The sequence below is a fragment of the Sceloporus occidentalis genome, unplaced genomic scaffold (genome assembly GCF_023333645.1).
Source record: "Sceloporus occidentalis isolate IW3139 unplaced genomic scaffold, rSceOcc1.0.p SCAF_5, whole genome shotgun sequence".
Taxonomy (NCBI): Eukaryota; Metazoa; Chordata; class Lepidosauria; order Squamata; family Phrynosomatidae; genus Sceloporus; species Sceloporus occidentalis.
In genome coordinates, this window is record NW_028316985.1 from 117,315,462 (window position 1) to 117,331,005 (window position 15,544).

Genomic DNA, 15,544 nt, shown 5'->3' on the forward strand with positions numbered 1-15,544 from the left:
CAAACAGGAAATTATCAAGTTACAGACTAGTCTAGATCATTTTCAGCCAACTCAATAAAGTAATCAAAACTTCTTGATGTGACTAGTTAATACATTCTCCTGTTCTACTCACACCTAACTGGAATCATGAGTGCTTGATGTTCATGGGAATAGCTAGGAACCTGGACATTTCTGTCCAGTGTCAACCATCTTCCCCTGGGGTGGGACAGGAGCCCCTGCCCCAGGTATCCCTTTGTTCTTGTTTCTTAGATTATCTCACTTCGTAGTCACCCAAGGCTTTTATAACCTCTGCTGAGAAGGATCTTAAAGGTTCACACTTCTGTCTAACTGGCCATTTCATGGGGCAGTTGTTCCCTTGTCATGATTCTGAGCCTTATTGAAATGTAACTTAACCTCACCACATCATTAACTCTTTGTTATTAGGGAATAAAGACAATTCCCTCAGCTGTCCTGCCCTGATAATAGGAGCAGCCCCATTATCACAACAGGTGACAGATGTCCAATGGATGGGTTCGCCCATCTCAGCTGCACATCCCTCCAGCTCCATCAGAATTACAATTAGCCTTGTGGTTACTTCTCTGACACGCCTCTTCTAGTCACTGTGTTTTAGTGGACAGCCTTCTCTAGGGTTTGTTGCAATTGATCAATATTCTTTTGATTGTATAATAATGCATTTAACAATTTCTGAAGAATGTTCATCTTTTGCGACTTCTTAAAAAAAAAAAACAACCCTGGTTGATGTTTTTGCACAGCTTCATCCTGGAGTTGCTTTGATAGTTCCTTTGGCTTGGTGCTGCTGTTTGATTGAGTATGCTCTCCAACTATGTGGCCTTCCAGAAACAGTGGCATTTAATTAGAGATCTTGTGACATTGGACTCTTACACAGGTAGACTTCATTCAGCTACCTGTGTGACTTCTGGAAGTAGTGGGTTGCACCAGAGCTTGTTTAGGCATGCCACAACAAAGGCAGTGAATGCTTTTGTCACCAACACAGGACTATTTGTTTTTGTTTATTTGATTTTGGTGTCACAGTAAAGCACCTTCAGTGTTGAATATGTTGTGTACATCACATAGTAACAGTACCTATAAAATTTCACTTCCAGTTTGTAGTAGCACTACAGAAAGTGGAAAGGGCATGTGTATTTGGTTGTGCATGTGTGTGTGAGAGAATAGTTCACTGCAAAGTGTTGCACCTAGCATGAATGCTTCTCTTTCCTTAAAGCTATTTTCCCTCTTACAGTATCCAGAAGGCATTTGTACTGTCTTTTCAGGAATCATGCTATAGCAACAGTTATTGTCCTAAAGAGTATGCTGAAAACAATTCTAGCAAAATGAGAAACAGATATTAAAATCTTGTTTGAAATCTTGAATATTCATTTTTGGAAGGATCTTTTGTAGATGATTGTATTAACAAAAAGCAAAGTGTCATTTTTTTATGGGTTAGTTGCACCTTCCTTCTATGCTACTTTGACCTTTGGTGCCCCAAAGAGCAGCAAAACATTTGTAGAAAAAACCAATGCCAGTCCATCTGTGCTAGGATTGACTTTGTTAAGTAATGACAGCTGCAATTATTATTTTGATTACAATGATAACATGAAATGCCTTGTTACTAAAAAAACCAAAAAGCATTACATCAGTTGCAGTCCAGTGTGTTTGCTGTTTGAAACTGCTGAGTTTACAGCATATGAACTGTGTAGCAAATGCATTGTTATTAAAAAATAAAATATAAATTATAGTCTTCAACTATTGTTCTTACATATAGGCTTCAATAGATAATGCACTTTCTATTGGGTTTTTCTTAACTCTTGACAAAAAATTAGGCTAGCATTTCCCCCCACATTTCATATTTAACTTGGAATCCTAAATACATCTACCAAAGAGTATACTTGAGATAGTGGGAATAACCTTTAAATAGACATGCACTGTACTGTACATATTTTCATTATCTTAATAACAAGCCAAATGTTATATGCAGCTCTGAGTAACATTAGCCAGATATTTTTTTCCATTCCATATCATGAAGGAATCTTCACCTTCAAAGGTGATTTGGAGCACAGAAAAGTTCTACATGGGGACTGGTGCCAAACTGATCTTTACCCTCACTAGCCTTTTCTGTCAGAAACTTACTCATCCCACAGTCTTTTCTTGTCTTCTTGGCTTCAGCTGTACAATTACCTCAAAAAGGGGGTTCTGGAAGCTAGATGTAGGACCTGTAGCCTGCAAGGCAGAGATTTCAGGAGAAAAATAATTGACAAAGGAAGGATTAAGTACTCTTTTATTTACCATAGCCTTTTCATGCTCTTTTTCAAGGTGTATAGTACAAGGGAGAAGTATCAAGATAATGTTACAGACAACTGTGGCGTAGCACCTAGCTTGGCTCAAACTATAAGGGTCTAATGTAGACATTGATGTGGCATTTGTGGGTGCAAAATCAATGGGTATACAGGGCCAACTGTAGTTTGAATGAACCTATTCTTTGATATCCAGCTGCTAACTTATTTTCAACAAAAATGAGGAGAACATAGGATAACATGTCATGAGCTGTGCTCTGTTCTTAATGAAAAATACAACTTCTGCTTCAAGGTTCTAATTTTTTATATATCTGCCTCTGATATTGGCATGTTTTGGTTTCCACTAGGCTGTACACATCACCAAAGAAGAAAGCGACTCCAGTGCAAAAATCCATTAGTCCTCTAGTTTGGTGCAGACAAATACTGGATTACCCAACACCAGATATTGAATGTGCCAAAAAGTCATTGATTCACAGGCTTGAACAGACAATGTCAGGTGAGTATGCGAGTCAATGTTTACGTTCATATATTATACAAAAGCAAAGTTTAATTTTGAAAAAAAAATAGTTACTAGGTAATTTTCAATCCAGTCTACTTCAGCATGAATATTAAAAATCTGGGGAATGTAAGTGCTTAACTATGTATTATACATATTGCATCTCTAAATTGTAACTAAGATTTTGGAATGGAAGTTCTATGGGATAGTCCTGAGGAAGCATAATTTCATAGTAAACAAATCTCTGTGTAGCAAATGGAATGGTGTAACATATGACTGTGATGTCAGTGTTCTTTTTAGTCAACCAGAAGTACACAGGCGAGGCAGCTGCCCACATAGATTAATCTCTGTTCATGCTCTTTGAAGTAATACTCAGTCATAACTTTTTAATAAAAATTGTTCTCATTTAGGCAAGGTAAGGTACTGAAATAGACTATATTAGAGAAGATGAGCTAATATCTTATGTCCAGATATGTAATCAGGAACAGAAATTTAAAAGAAAAAAATGATGGAATTAGAGAGAACCTGTGGTCTCATCAGAGTTAGGTGTTTCAGTAATTTTAAACAACACTCTGAAGGCTGCTGTTACTTTACCAGTTTTTCACAATAGATTTTTAGATAGTAAGAAAGCTAAAGATAGAAAGCTAAATGTCCATATTAACTATAAGTATAAAATTTGTTTGAGATGAGAACTCACAAGAGTTTACATTATTATGCTAAGCCCTTCTTTCCTTATGAGGTACTCACTTTCTCATTACCTCTAACCTCTTAGGTCTTGTCCACTTTGTGAAATTTAATTGCTTTTTTCTTTAATGCCATAACTAATCATATTTGAAGCACTAAGCTCACTACTTTTTATTACTTTTGTTTCACTGAGCTGAGGATAGGTTGAACTCAGAGCATGACTAAGCTAGGGCAGAGAGACAGAAAAAGAGAGAGAGCGAGAGAGAGTTTCATACATGGATGTTTCTGGTTGCAGAAGCAATGCATGGCCTTCAGTCTGTTGATATCATATAAATTCACTGGATGGAAACTGGCATACAATGGGCCCTTTCCTTACATGGGAGATCTGTTCTGGACCCCCCCTCCCCCGTGTAAGGCAAAAAGCGCGTATGCTCGAGCCCCATTGGATAGCTGTGTGTTTGTGCCACACGCACACATGGCATTCTCCCTTTTGCCACACGGCTTCAGCGTAAGCTGAAAGCCACATATAGTGCTCCCAAGTAAGGTGTGGGCACATGGTACATCATTTTGGTCTGTCTTGACATTGTACTGCATTGGTGACGATTGGCATGACATAGGTTCTCACCTTTGATTTTCTTACCTTTGAAACCTTTGGAAGATAGTTGACTGCAGATCACGACAAGACTCCTTTGCATGTCTAGCTGAGGGTTTATGCAAGTAGAAGCAGGCTTCTTCAAATGAATCTAAATGGATAGGGACTCCCTTCACTAAATCCACAAATTGTGAGTCCGGAGAGCTGAGAGATGTCGTTGTATTGAGCCCCTTCCATAATTTACTGAGTAGGGTCCATTCCATTATCTGTTGTTTTCTTCAGTAGAACACATCTTTTCTGCTATGATTTAGTGCTAGAGGTATAACCGTATGGTATTGTGAGCTGTACTAAGGTGATGAAGAGATGTAAAGCATAAGTTTTAGCTTTGTTTCTGTGAGTGGTATATTCTGTACCTCAACCTTATACCCACTGAGGAAGAACATCAATTTCAGTGGAACCAAAGCTTCTGAAACAATATGTGTTTGAATTAAACACTGATAAAGAATATAAATTAGACCCTGTAGAAACAGGAGTCAATCATGATGCAATGTCTTCTTGAGTCAATCAAAAGCTAATGAGCTAGTGAGGTGAAATGGGAGAGCTTAGAATACATTTGGTGGCTGTGAGTGGGTTGTAGTAGTGCTGCCAGTCTTGAGATGGTCAAAGATACTTTTCCCCTTGGCTGTGTTTCTCCACTTTCATTGCATCTTCTCTGCACATAATTCTCACATGTACTCCAAATTATACAAATGTTTACTGAAGTCATTATTTTTCTGTAATGCTCTGTACATTTGGGCTTCCAGTAAGCAAAAAATTAGATCTACTTTTGATTGCTGTTGACTGCCCTCAACTTGATCTCGGCCTATGGCAACCCTGTGGATGAGACATCTCCAATACCCCTGTCCTCCACTGCAATGCTCAACTCCTACAAACTCATACCCGTGACCTCCTTAATAGAGTTCATTCATCGAGTGTGTGGCCTTTCTCTCTCTCCTTCCCTCCACTTTTCCTAGCATTATTGTTTTTTCCAGTGAGTCCTCCCTTCTCATGATATGCCTGAAGGATGACAGCCTTCCAGGGAGATCTCTGGTTTGATTTGGTAGAGGACCCATTTGTCTTTTTGGCTGTCCATGATATCCTCAGCACTCTTCTCCAGCACCACATCTCAAATGAATTTGATTTTTTTCCTATCTCATATCCATAAATGGTAATAGGAAATACAGTGGCTTGTAGGATTCTAACTTTTGTGCTGAGTTGTATATCTTTGCATTTTAGAATATTTTCTAGTTCTTTCATTTCTTTTCTCATTCTTTCTAGTTCTTCAGATTTCATAAAATCTATAGAATCATGCAAATACCAATTAGGAACAAGAAAACCCCGTAGCATAAGAGGAAATAAAAAAGTTAAGGGTAAAGGTAGTCCCTTGACATGCATTTCTAGTTGTAACTGACTGTAGAGGGCACTGCTCATCTCTGTTACTAAGCTGAAGAGCCAGCATTGTCCAGGGACTGCTCTGACGGTCATGTGGCCAGCATGACTGCATCGAACGCTGTTACCTTCCCACCAAAGTGGTACCTATTTATCTACTTGTATTTGCATGTTTTCAAACAGCTAGGTTGGCAGAAGCTGGGATTAGTGACAGGAGCTTACTTCATCATGCAACACTCGGGCTTCAAACTACCAACCTTCTGATCTTCCGATACATAGATGATTATAAATTCTGGACAGTCCAGAGTTCTTCATTAAAGGAATACATGTGATTAAATGCCATAAAGTTAAAGTCTGATTTTAAGTAAACAATGTTTGAATTAATTTTTCTTCTTTTTAAACATAGCCCTCAAGAGACATAGCCTCTATAACAATCCATTCAGCACGGTCAATTATGCAAACTCCTGTAGTTCAAATGCAGGCAGCCCCTACAACAGTAGCTTCAACTCTCCTTCTTCCACACCAGTGAAGCCTCCTTTAGTAAAACAGCTCATACTTCCTGGCAACTCAGGTAAGATCAGATCTTAAGTTGCAAGTGATAAGCATGAAAAAAGAACATAACTATGAATGATTTGATTTCTTACAAGACTTGTATCTTGACAAGGCTGTTCAGAGAGAAAAATTATTTGCATATTTGTATAGCTACGTATAATGCATTTTTCCTATTAGTGAAATCAGTATATTTTCCCTTTGATAGTAAACTAAATTATGTTTGGATCCAATTAATAGAGTAGAGCCTAAAGACTGTAACTGGGCAGATAGTGCTAGTGGATAGCATAAATAATAGAAGGACAATAGGACCAAAATAAGGACAATAAGACCAAAATTAAGACCCAGCAAAATACAAATGAAAACCACCCAGGATCCCAGCAGACAACAGACCATTAATTAAGCAGACACAAATCCTCCATGAATATCTTCCCATCCTGAGGCCTTGCCATTCAACAACCGAACACTAACATATAAATCACTTCTCCCAATCTAGAGTCATCACACAGTGTGTGTGTGTGTGCGTGCGTGTGTGTGTAAACATACCCCATTCACTTACATGCTAGGATTCTCTTAAGATGCAAGCCACAGATGCCGGCGAACTGTCAGGAATAAGCTCTTCTAGAACATGGCCACATAGTCTGAAAAAACCACAAAAAAACAGGACAATAATTTTTTTAAAAGCAAGTTGATAATTGTGAAGTGCTACACTGTAGCTGCTGACACACCATTGTCTGCAATGTGCCTATAAACTTTTCCTACATTTCATGATAGAAGTATCTGTCTGCAGCCAGAATTAATCATAGTGGTAGTTGCAGCTGCAACCTCCACACTGCATACTTATTTTAGAAGATGTGTCATTAATTCATCACACAGAATCAGGTGCACAGCTGCTAGTTCCACCCTCTTGGGTCACTGAAGGACTGCATATACTCCAAAAATTGGAGAGAGAATAAGTTTTTGCCAATTGTAGTCAGTAGTGACCCCAGACCAGGATAAATATATGTCCTGATTTTTCAGGACATGTTCTACATTTCAACCTTCTATGCAGGAAGAATGCCCTCCATTTTGAGAATGACCAAGACGCCCATTGAGTAAAGTTTGTTGGTCCCCTTCAAGAAACGCATCAACTTGGCAGCCTGTACTCACTGCAAATAAGGGGATAAGGTGGATCCTTCTTAACATCCTCTTTCCCTAGGAGCAGCAGCAGCAGACAAGGCTTCCCCCAGAGCTTGGGGTACATTTGTTTCTTGGAGGGGAAAAGCACAACCAATGTGTTATGCTATTGGATGATTCAGGACACAATGCAGATATTGAAATTCCCCCCCCCCCCCCTTAATTTCAGCACAATGGACAAATGAAAGGAATAGTTTAAATGTAGACTTGGTCAAGTGTTTGTTGCTAGCAAAGTACAATTTTAAACAATTGTTCTATAAGTATATTGCAAGCCAGTAAGGCATTTTGATGAAGATAAGTTTATCAGACAAATACAGTTGAGTACTTAATGAAATACAGTGTTTGTAATATAGTTGTAAATAAACCATATGAGATGAATTTATATTTAGATTAGCATTTTTAGCATTTATGTTATAATGTCTAACATTTTCCTTGAATGTCCTATATTTTGTGGTGACTTGTCCTCCTTTGTGGTTATGATATCTGGTGACCCTGCCCAGGACACCCTAGTAGTGGTCTCCAGGCCATTTCACCACATTCTGAAACCTTCTCACTTTTCTCTGGAAGCTAGCTTTCAGCCTATGCACGCCTTTCTTCAAAACAGAAAAGGACCATAACAAGAAATGTGATCTTTTCCTACATTGAAGAATGGCTGAAGGAGGCCTCTAGTAACCTAAAAAGGTGGGCAGTGCCCCCCACGACTGGATAATTTGGCAAAATGATTAGAAGGAATTAGCTTATGATTAGAAAGACTAAGGTATTGAAAGAAGTGAATATTTTCTAGTTTCAGTGAGAGAGGTATGAATGTCTGTATATATGTATAACTTCCGAAAGAAATATTAGAAGTCACTTTATCTTCTTCTTTCTCTTTTCTTCCTCCTCCTCCTCCTTTGTAATTCTTAATATATTTTAAAATTCCTAATAAAATCATTTTTAAAAAAGAAAAGAAAATGTGACAAAATGGTCTGTACTACCCAGAGGCTTGGTATTCTCAACCATTTGTGGGCAAAACCATTTCATGTACACCCTGTTTGTGGGACCATGAAGGCTCCTGAGGCAACAAAAACAGATTTGGATGGGATATTGCCTATAGGCTACACTTTTCCTGTTCATGCCATTGGGGAAGCTGCTGGCAGTGACCAACTGCAGTGTTTTTTGCAGTGCTGTCAGATTCTTGTAAGCATCGTCCCAACTTTTCATTTGATGCAGCTAAAATGGACAAAACATCCATGGTCATACATTCTCATGCTGTAAGTGAACCTGAAGGCAAATTAATTATGCTTGCTCACCATAACTGCTGCCACAGATTAGACTGGAGATCTAGTCTTTTTTTTAAAAAAAATGTTGCAGATAATTTCATAGTTTGAAAATTAGTGTGACTAACATTATGAATGTTGTTCTATACAATTTAAGACACTGTGAACAAGTTTTCTATAATTTTTGTAGCTCTTTGAAATCCAAAGTACTGTATAGTTATTGTCTTGCATTATTGTTGCAATAATCTTTTGAAGCAAGTAACTCTGGTTGAAGTGAGCCATCCTATGAATCTTGGCATATTCAAACTTTTGTCCTTCTACACCAACTAGAGACAGTAAAAGTAATCTATAAAGTGGTTGTTAATGTTTTATATTGAGGTCATTGATACCTGCTGTCTACAATTTTTCTTTTAGCTTGTGGGGGCATAGTTTTGTGTGTAAGTTTTGTTTTTGAGATCTGAGCAGAATAATTCTAAAAAGAATTGATGACTCTGAAATGTGCATCCTCAAGAACAAGTTAAATGTTCCAGTGTTACATCCCAGTTACTTTTGGGTTTTTGATGAGAGTTAAAACTTCTTTCATGTGCACTAATCAAGGTTACTGATATCTGACAGACTGTAAATTGATCTGCACTTGAACTAAAGGAAAGTAAGTTTCTGTGTCAGCTAGTCTGACATCCGTTCTCTTTCCCCATATTAAATTATTTGCACAGGTAAAGTAATAGATGTCTGACTAGCTTTTTTCTGTCTTCCTCTTCTTATAGGTCATTTCAAAAGTTCAGCAGATAGAAATCCTCCACTAAGTCCACAGTCTTCAATTGATAGTGAATTAAGTGCTTCAGAAATGGACGAAGATTCAATTGGATCAAATTACAAACTGAATGACTTAACAGATGTTCAAATTTTAGCTCGAATGCAAGAGGAAAGTAAGTGTTTTTCACAGCTAAAGGCAAACACTGTTTCAAGGCCATTGTCTTTGAAAAATTAATCCTTCTTGTTAAACTATGGAGATTAAATACAGGGGGGAAAACCTGTGTAGTAATATAGAAAGTGATGGGCTTGCTTTTTCTAATGTGTGGAGCAATGGAAGACTTGAGAGGCCTAACAGAGGAGAATGCCATGACCTGAGAAGCCATTAAGCCAAGTGAAATGGGTAGGAAGGCAGAATTAGAAAACAAAAGTAAGCAAGAAAGGAGAGGTATAGATGACATGGTGTTGCAGAGATGTGGAAGATATGTTGAAAATAAGAATTAGCACTTCAGGTCTTAGATGCAAGTATTAAATTCTCCATCCTGCAAATTTCATTTATATGATGTGGCATAAAACTGTTACACTGCAGGTGATGTCTCTCTCTGCCTGTCTTCAGTGTTCCCACTGTGTTCTTAGGAAGTGTTGCAAGGAACAGTCCCCCCAGCTTTTCATATGAATACTTTACAACAAAATTGTATTGATATGTTGATCTATATTTCTTCCGAAATGTAGTGGATTGGGAATGTTGATAGTTTGAGATGGCATTTTCTTTCCTTTTGCTCAAAATAACATCAAGCTTGTATTAGGTCTTTTCTTTGAGCTGTAGAGGCATTTTCAAAGAGGAGAGGTTGCAAATCCAGATGATTTACAGTCTGGTTCTGCCCCCCCCCCCCCCTCCCACCCCAGCAGATGAGAAAAAGCAGGCATGCTGAAACCCTGTTATAGTCAATGGGCAGCAATGTGTTTGTGGTCACATTGGTACAGCCACTTCACTGATGATAATGGGGTGGGGTGATTTGTGGACACTCAAGTTTGTGGATGGCTACCCTACTGATATGGTGCCCCCTCTCTATTTGTCTTTAGTTCTAAGTTGTTGTTGTTGTTGTTGTTATTATTATTATTATTAAGCTTTATTTATATAGCGCTGTAAATTTACACAGCACTGTACATACAATCTTTTAATTAGACGGTTCCCTGCCCTCAGATTTACAATCTAAGAAGACATGACACAAAAGGAGAAGGGAATGGTTGTGGGGAAGGGGATCAGGGACTGGAGGGAGGGCTCTGTTTCTTAAGGATAGGACTGATGGCACTGGGGAGGCCTGATGGCATTGGGGCTACCTTCTCTTCCCCTCAGAGGCCAGGATAGAGTCAGATGCCTTCTGGGAAGGGCTCAGTTCTTTTAGGGGAGGCCTGATGGTATTGGCCTACCTCCTCTTCCCCTCAGATTAAATGACATTTCCAAGGTATGGAGGGGATTCTAGTTGAAAAATCCTTCTCTGAAATCCATGTTTATATTAATTTAGTGTGAATCAGATGCAATCAGAATTTCAAACAAAACTGAACATTTAACCATATTCTTACTACTTTTAGGTCTCCGGCAGGAATATGCTGCTACTGCTTCCCGACGTAGCTCTGGTTCTTCATGCAGTTCTATGAGACGAGGTACATTTAGTGACCAGGAACTTGATGCACAGAGCTTAGAGGATGAAGATGACAGCTGTCATCATGCAGTGCACCCAGCTGTTAACCGGTTCTCTCCATCCCCACGCAATTCACCAAGGCCTTCACCAAAGCAGTCTCCACGGAATTCTCCTAGATCTCGATCTCCTGCCAGAGGAATAGAGTACAGTAGAGTATCACCCCAGCCTATGATTAGCCGTTTACAGCAGCCTCGTCTTTCACTTCAGGGCCATCCCACTGATTTACAGACGAGCAGTGTCAAAAATGAAGGTAAAAGATTTCATCTCAAATTTTGTACGTTGAGCATTAAAATGATAATAGTGTGCTCCAAGTTAGTATGTTGCTCACTAAGTTGTATTTAAAACCAGCTGCATAGTATGCCATTACTGCTGATTTCCTGAGAAACACACAAGAAAAAGTAGAATAAGCATCTTCACTATTCATTAGGATGGTTAGAAATCAATATGCTGAGAAAGCAGTTGAGCTAATTTGGATTTAAGGAAATGTAGATTACAGGTTGAGTATTCCTTATCTCAACAGCTTGAGACCAGAAGCATTTCGGATTTCAGATTTATTTTGGATTTTGGAATATTTGCATCTACTTAATGATCTTGGAAATGGGACCCAATTCTAAACATGAAATTAATTTTATGTTTCAAATATACCTTATACACTTAGCCTGAATATGATTTTATATAATATTTTCAATAATTTTGCTACAGTTGCATAGTCAAACTACTCTAGTGGTACATAGTACTATTGGCAAAATATTCACTAAAAGAGTTTCAAGGCTAGCGTGGTAAAAAGAGGAATAATATATACTTTTTTCCTAATTTTTGCTCATTAATTGTTGGGAATAGAATTGCCAATGAAAACTGTTGTCACACAACAGTGATGCCCATTAAGTAATGCTCTGGCATGCTGTTTAGCTGGGTTGAATGCTCTTTCAGTATATATATATATATATATAGGAAGATAAAGGTTACATGATACACTGAGTTATACATTTATAATGAATATTTAATTACATTTATTTATATATAATTTCTGTTCTGCTTTTCCTTTTGAGGAAAAAATCAATATGCTGATAACAAAACAGAAGAAAACATAAATTGGAACAAAATACAGAACACCATATTAAAAATACATGAAATATTGGCTGGACATACAGTAATAAAGCAAAACAGTGTCAAAAGTCAAAAACAAGCAAAAATAGCAGATACATACTAACACTAAAGTTTATGGGCCTCAGTAAAACTAAACTGGGTAACCTCGAATGGTTGTCCAAAATGTGTTTTTAACTGGACATAATGAGGCAATGTGTGAGACCAGGCAGCTTTTCCTGGGGAGGCATTTCCACAGGGCTGACATTATGACTGAAAAGGCCCTTTCCCAGGTATTCAGTCACTGAATCTGGGTCATTGTGTGGGAACATGGTTTTGATTTGTAAATAACAGTAATAAGATCACACACACACACATACAAATCAAGTGAAGCCTCATAACTAGATTTTGTTTTAAAAGTTTTTCTCAAGTTCATAGTAGAGTAAATATTGAAGTTAGAACTGTCTGTGCATTTCAAAAATCATGAGTTCATTACAGAATAAAAAATAACCTGTATGTATGTTCCCCAAACATTTTCATTTAAAGGGTTTTATCATTTTGTATGGTGTTTAATGAGGTATGTAAAACTAACTTTTGCATGGTAACCACTAAAAATGTGACATCTCACATATTATGGAGAACATATGAAAATTGAGACTATATTAGGAGAGTCCACAAACATTGTTTGGCACTGTTGTTCCTCTGTTGTTGTTGGATGTTCCTGTTCCTCCTCAATGCTTCACCTGCTTAGACCTCTTGATGCATGCTTTCAAATATCTTGCATTGCTAATCTTGCTTTGCAGAATGGGGTAGGTTCAAAAGTGTCATATAGTAAAGGTGGGTACAGTTGGCAACATTTACTCAAGTCCTTAAATTTCTCATGTTCCCATTTGCTTCCTTGAATTCCTTGTTCCAGTGCTTTCAGTTCAGTAAGTCCCAGCTAATGTTGACATACCTGAATTGCATGCTTATAAGCTACACTTGTGCAGGGTATTGTCTAAAGAACTAAAATCTGATGAAAATGGGTAGGGTAGAATAGCAGTCTTCACTGCACCACTTGTCCATGCCATCCATTGGTTGGTTAGTTCTTTTTTGTATGTGAAATTAAAGATTGTTTGAGTCAGTGGTTATAAAATGTGGACTATATTTAGAGGATGCCTTCTTCTTTTTTTCCTCAAAAGGCTTGAAGGTGAAGTTATGTGGAATATTGTTCAAAATACAAATTTTATTTTATTTTCTGCACCTCTTTAACAGATATTGCCCTTTCTGTATCTCTTTATGAGACAATAGGCACCGGTTAAGTCTCTTAACTCCTGTACATGCTCTAAATCTAGAATGGGATAATTTCATAGAATGTTATGGACACTCCTCTGATAGCAGGCCTGTAGTAAAGAATGTACATTTTCCAGAGTAAGCCAAGTTTGTAGAAGTATGAAATTTTGATCCTGGCACCTTAGTAACTTTCTCCTTCATAGATTGTGCCTATTCTTTTCAATCCACTCACCGATATTGAGTGGAAAATGGTTTACCTCCAGGATCTACAGGTAAAATTTCTCTCCCCTCTTCTGCGCTGTCATGCTTCTTCATCCACCTGCACTGCACTTTCTGCCACCCTTCTCAGATGTTCTGCTTGCCACTGACTTAATATCATGCCACTAGAAAAAAAGTTCCTGGGGTGGGTGAAAAAGGGAACAAGAAAGGAAACTGGGATGAAAAAATGAGTAGCGGCATGAGCGTTGGACTACAAGACCAAGTCTGTTTCATAGAAGAGGAGTGGTAGTGTTATTTATTTTCTACAAAGGGCATCAGAGCATGTGATTGTTTCACTTTTGGCTCTTTCCAGTCCTGTGGTAGCCAAAAAAAAAAAAAAAAGTTGCTGAAAACAAACACATCCTGTGATTTCTTTTAAAACTCTGCTAGTGTATCTCAAGCTTCCTTGCATGCTCATATACCCATGCACCAGGAGTAAGCAGCTAGTTAAAAGGAAAGAAAATACAATAACTTCTTTGGAAATGGCTTGAAAATTTAACAGTAGATTCTGTTGTCTCTTTTTCCCAGGCAGATTTGATAGTATGTGCACATAGCACAAATGAAAGAATTGTTGCAGCTTCATTTTAAATCATTGATTCAAGTAGTGTCAATATGTCTGGAACTAGATAAGATTTTAAAAAAGAAAACACTTTGTAGGATGTGAGAGGCCCAAGACCTCATCTTCTTTCTATACTAGGTGGAAACTAAAGAAAAGGCTGACAGCTGCTGGTTCTGGTATTGGGCTGTAAAGATTCTAGTATTTCCATAAAGATATGCCCCTGCCCCTGCTAATAGTACACAAGTAGCTTAAAGGACCAGAGCTTTTATGTGGGTATGATTCCTGTCACAGTCCTTTCTGTAGTCATAGTACAGCTGCATGGAGTAAGAGGTTCATGACAAGAATAAATTTTATGTGTGCATGCATGTTACATACATGTTTTTAGGTTCTGAAATAAAACCCTGGCATATTTTCTTGAATAGAATGAACCATGCTTCTTTGAACAGTCCCGCTCAGCTCCTGCACCTTGCTTACATTATTTTTCTTACTTTGAACTTTTCCTTTTGTTTTCTTTTGCGCTGCCCTGAAAGACAGAGACATACCAACAACCACAAGAAAATCACTCAAATCAAAAGACAATGCAGTAGATGCAAAATCTGTGCATCGTGATATGTGAAAATTTGTTTAACATATTTGAAGAAAATCAGTCTTCTTGAATGTTTAGACCTATGTCAATAGCAGTCAAGGAAACTTGGCTCCTTCATTTGCAAGTCTGATAAATGTAAGAAAATATGTATCTGAGCTTTTATTAAGTGAGATAATTCAACTGATGGCAGCTGCTAATCTTGAGGAAGCAGTGCTGTGCTTTGTACTACTTAACCCAATGGGGACTCAGGCTATGCGGTCACATCCAGTTTTACCTCTAACTAGAGTAGAATCAGTGAAGATGGGATTTATACTAGTGTTCACAAGTCCTGATCATTTCAATGGGGTACTCTTAACTGGAGGTGAAATTGGATTTAGTTTATTTTGTTTTATTAAAGGAAGTTGCTGAATTCTGTGTCTTCTTGTAGGCACTTGTGTTCAAGTATTTTGTTCTAATAAAACATTCTGTGGAATTTGAGTCCTTCAGAGTTGATGACTGGTTATTATTCTCAGTAAGAACAGCTCCATTTGCAGTTATGAAGGAGAGGGCATTTTCAGCAATGGCCCCATACTTATGAAATGCTAAGCCAGTTGAGCTGAATATTTCTCTATTGCCAGGCATTTAATATGGATGAGATTGGCCTTAGGTTAATTGGTTATTTTTATCTTGTTAATTCAGGAGGGATGTTATATACTATATACTGAGGCATAATATATTAAAATACATTACAGTTGCATACTTAACTGTAAGGTATCTTCAGCCTTTTTAAAGAGAAGACATCCAAAAATATATTAAATGGCAATAATATATCTGGCCTCACTACTGCAAGCCTCTAAAAGAGCCGTGAGGACTCACGTGTTT

At 37.9% G+C, this 15,544-nt stretch overlaps 1 protein-coding gene across 6 annotated transcripts in view; it reads left to right on the forward strand.

The window, feature by feature from the left end:
* The window catches only part of SLAIN2 (SLAIN family member 2), a 47,031-nt gene that overhangs the window by 6,780 nt on the left and 24,707 nt on the right, over window positions 1–15,544 (forward strand). For all 6 annotated transcript variants that reach the window (XM_089525207.1, XM_089525206.1, XM_089525208.1 and 3 more), the window contains exons 2-5: window positions 2,639–2,787; window positions 5,898–6,062; window positions 9,237–9,398; window positions 10,816–11,175. In XM_089525207.1, the coding sequence (XP_089381333.1) occupies window positions 2,639–2,787; window positions 5,898–6,062; window positions 9,237–9,398; window positions 10,816–11,175 (836 nt within the window). The remainder of the gene's footprint in view (window positions 1–2,638; window positions 2,788–5,897; window positions 6,063–9,236; window positions 9,399–10,815; window positions 11,176–15,544) is intronic.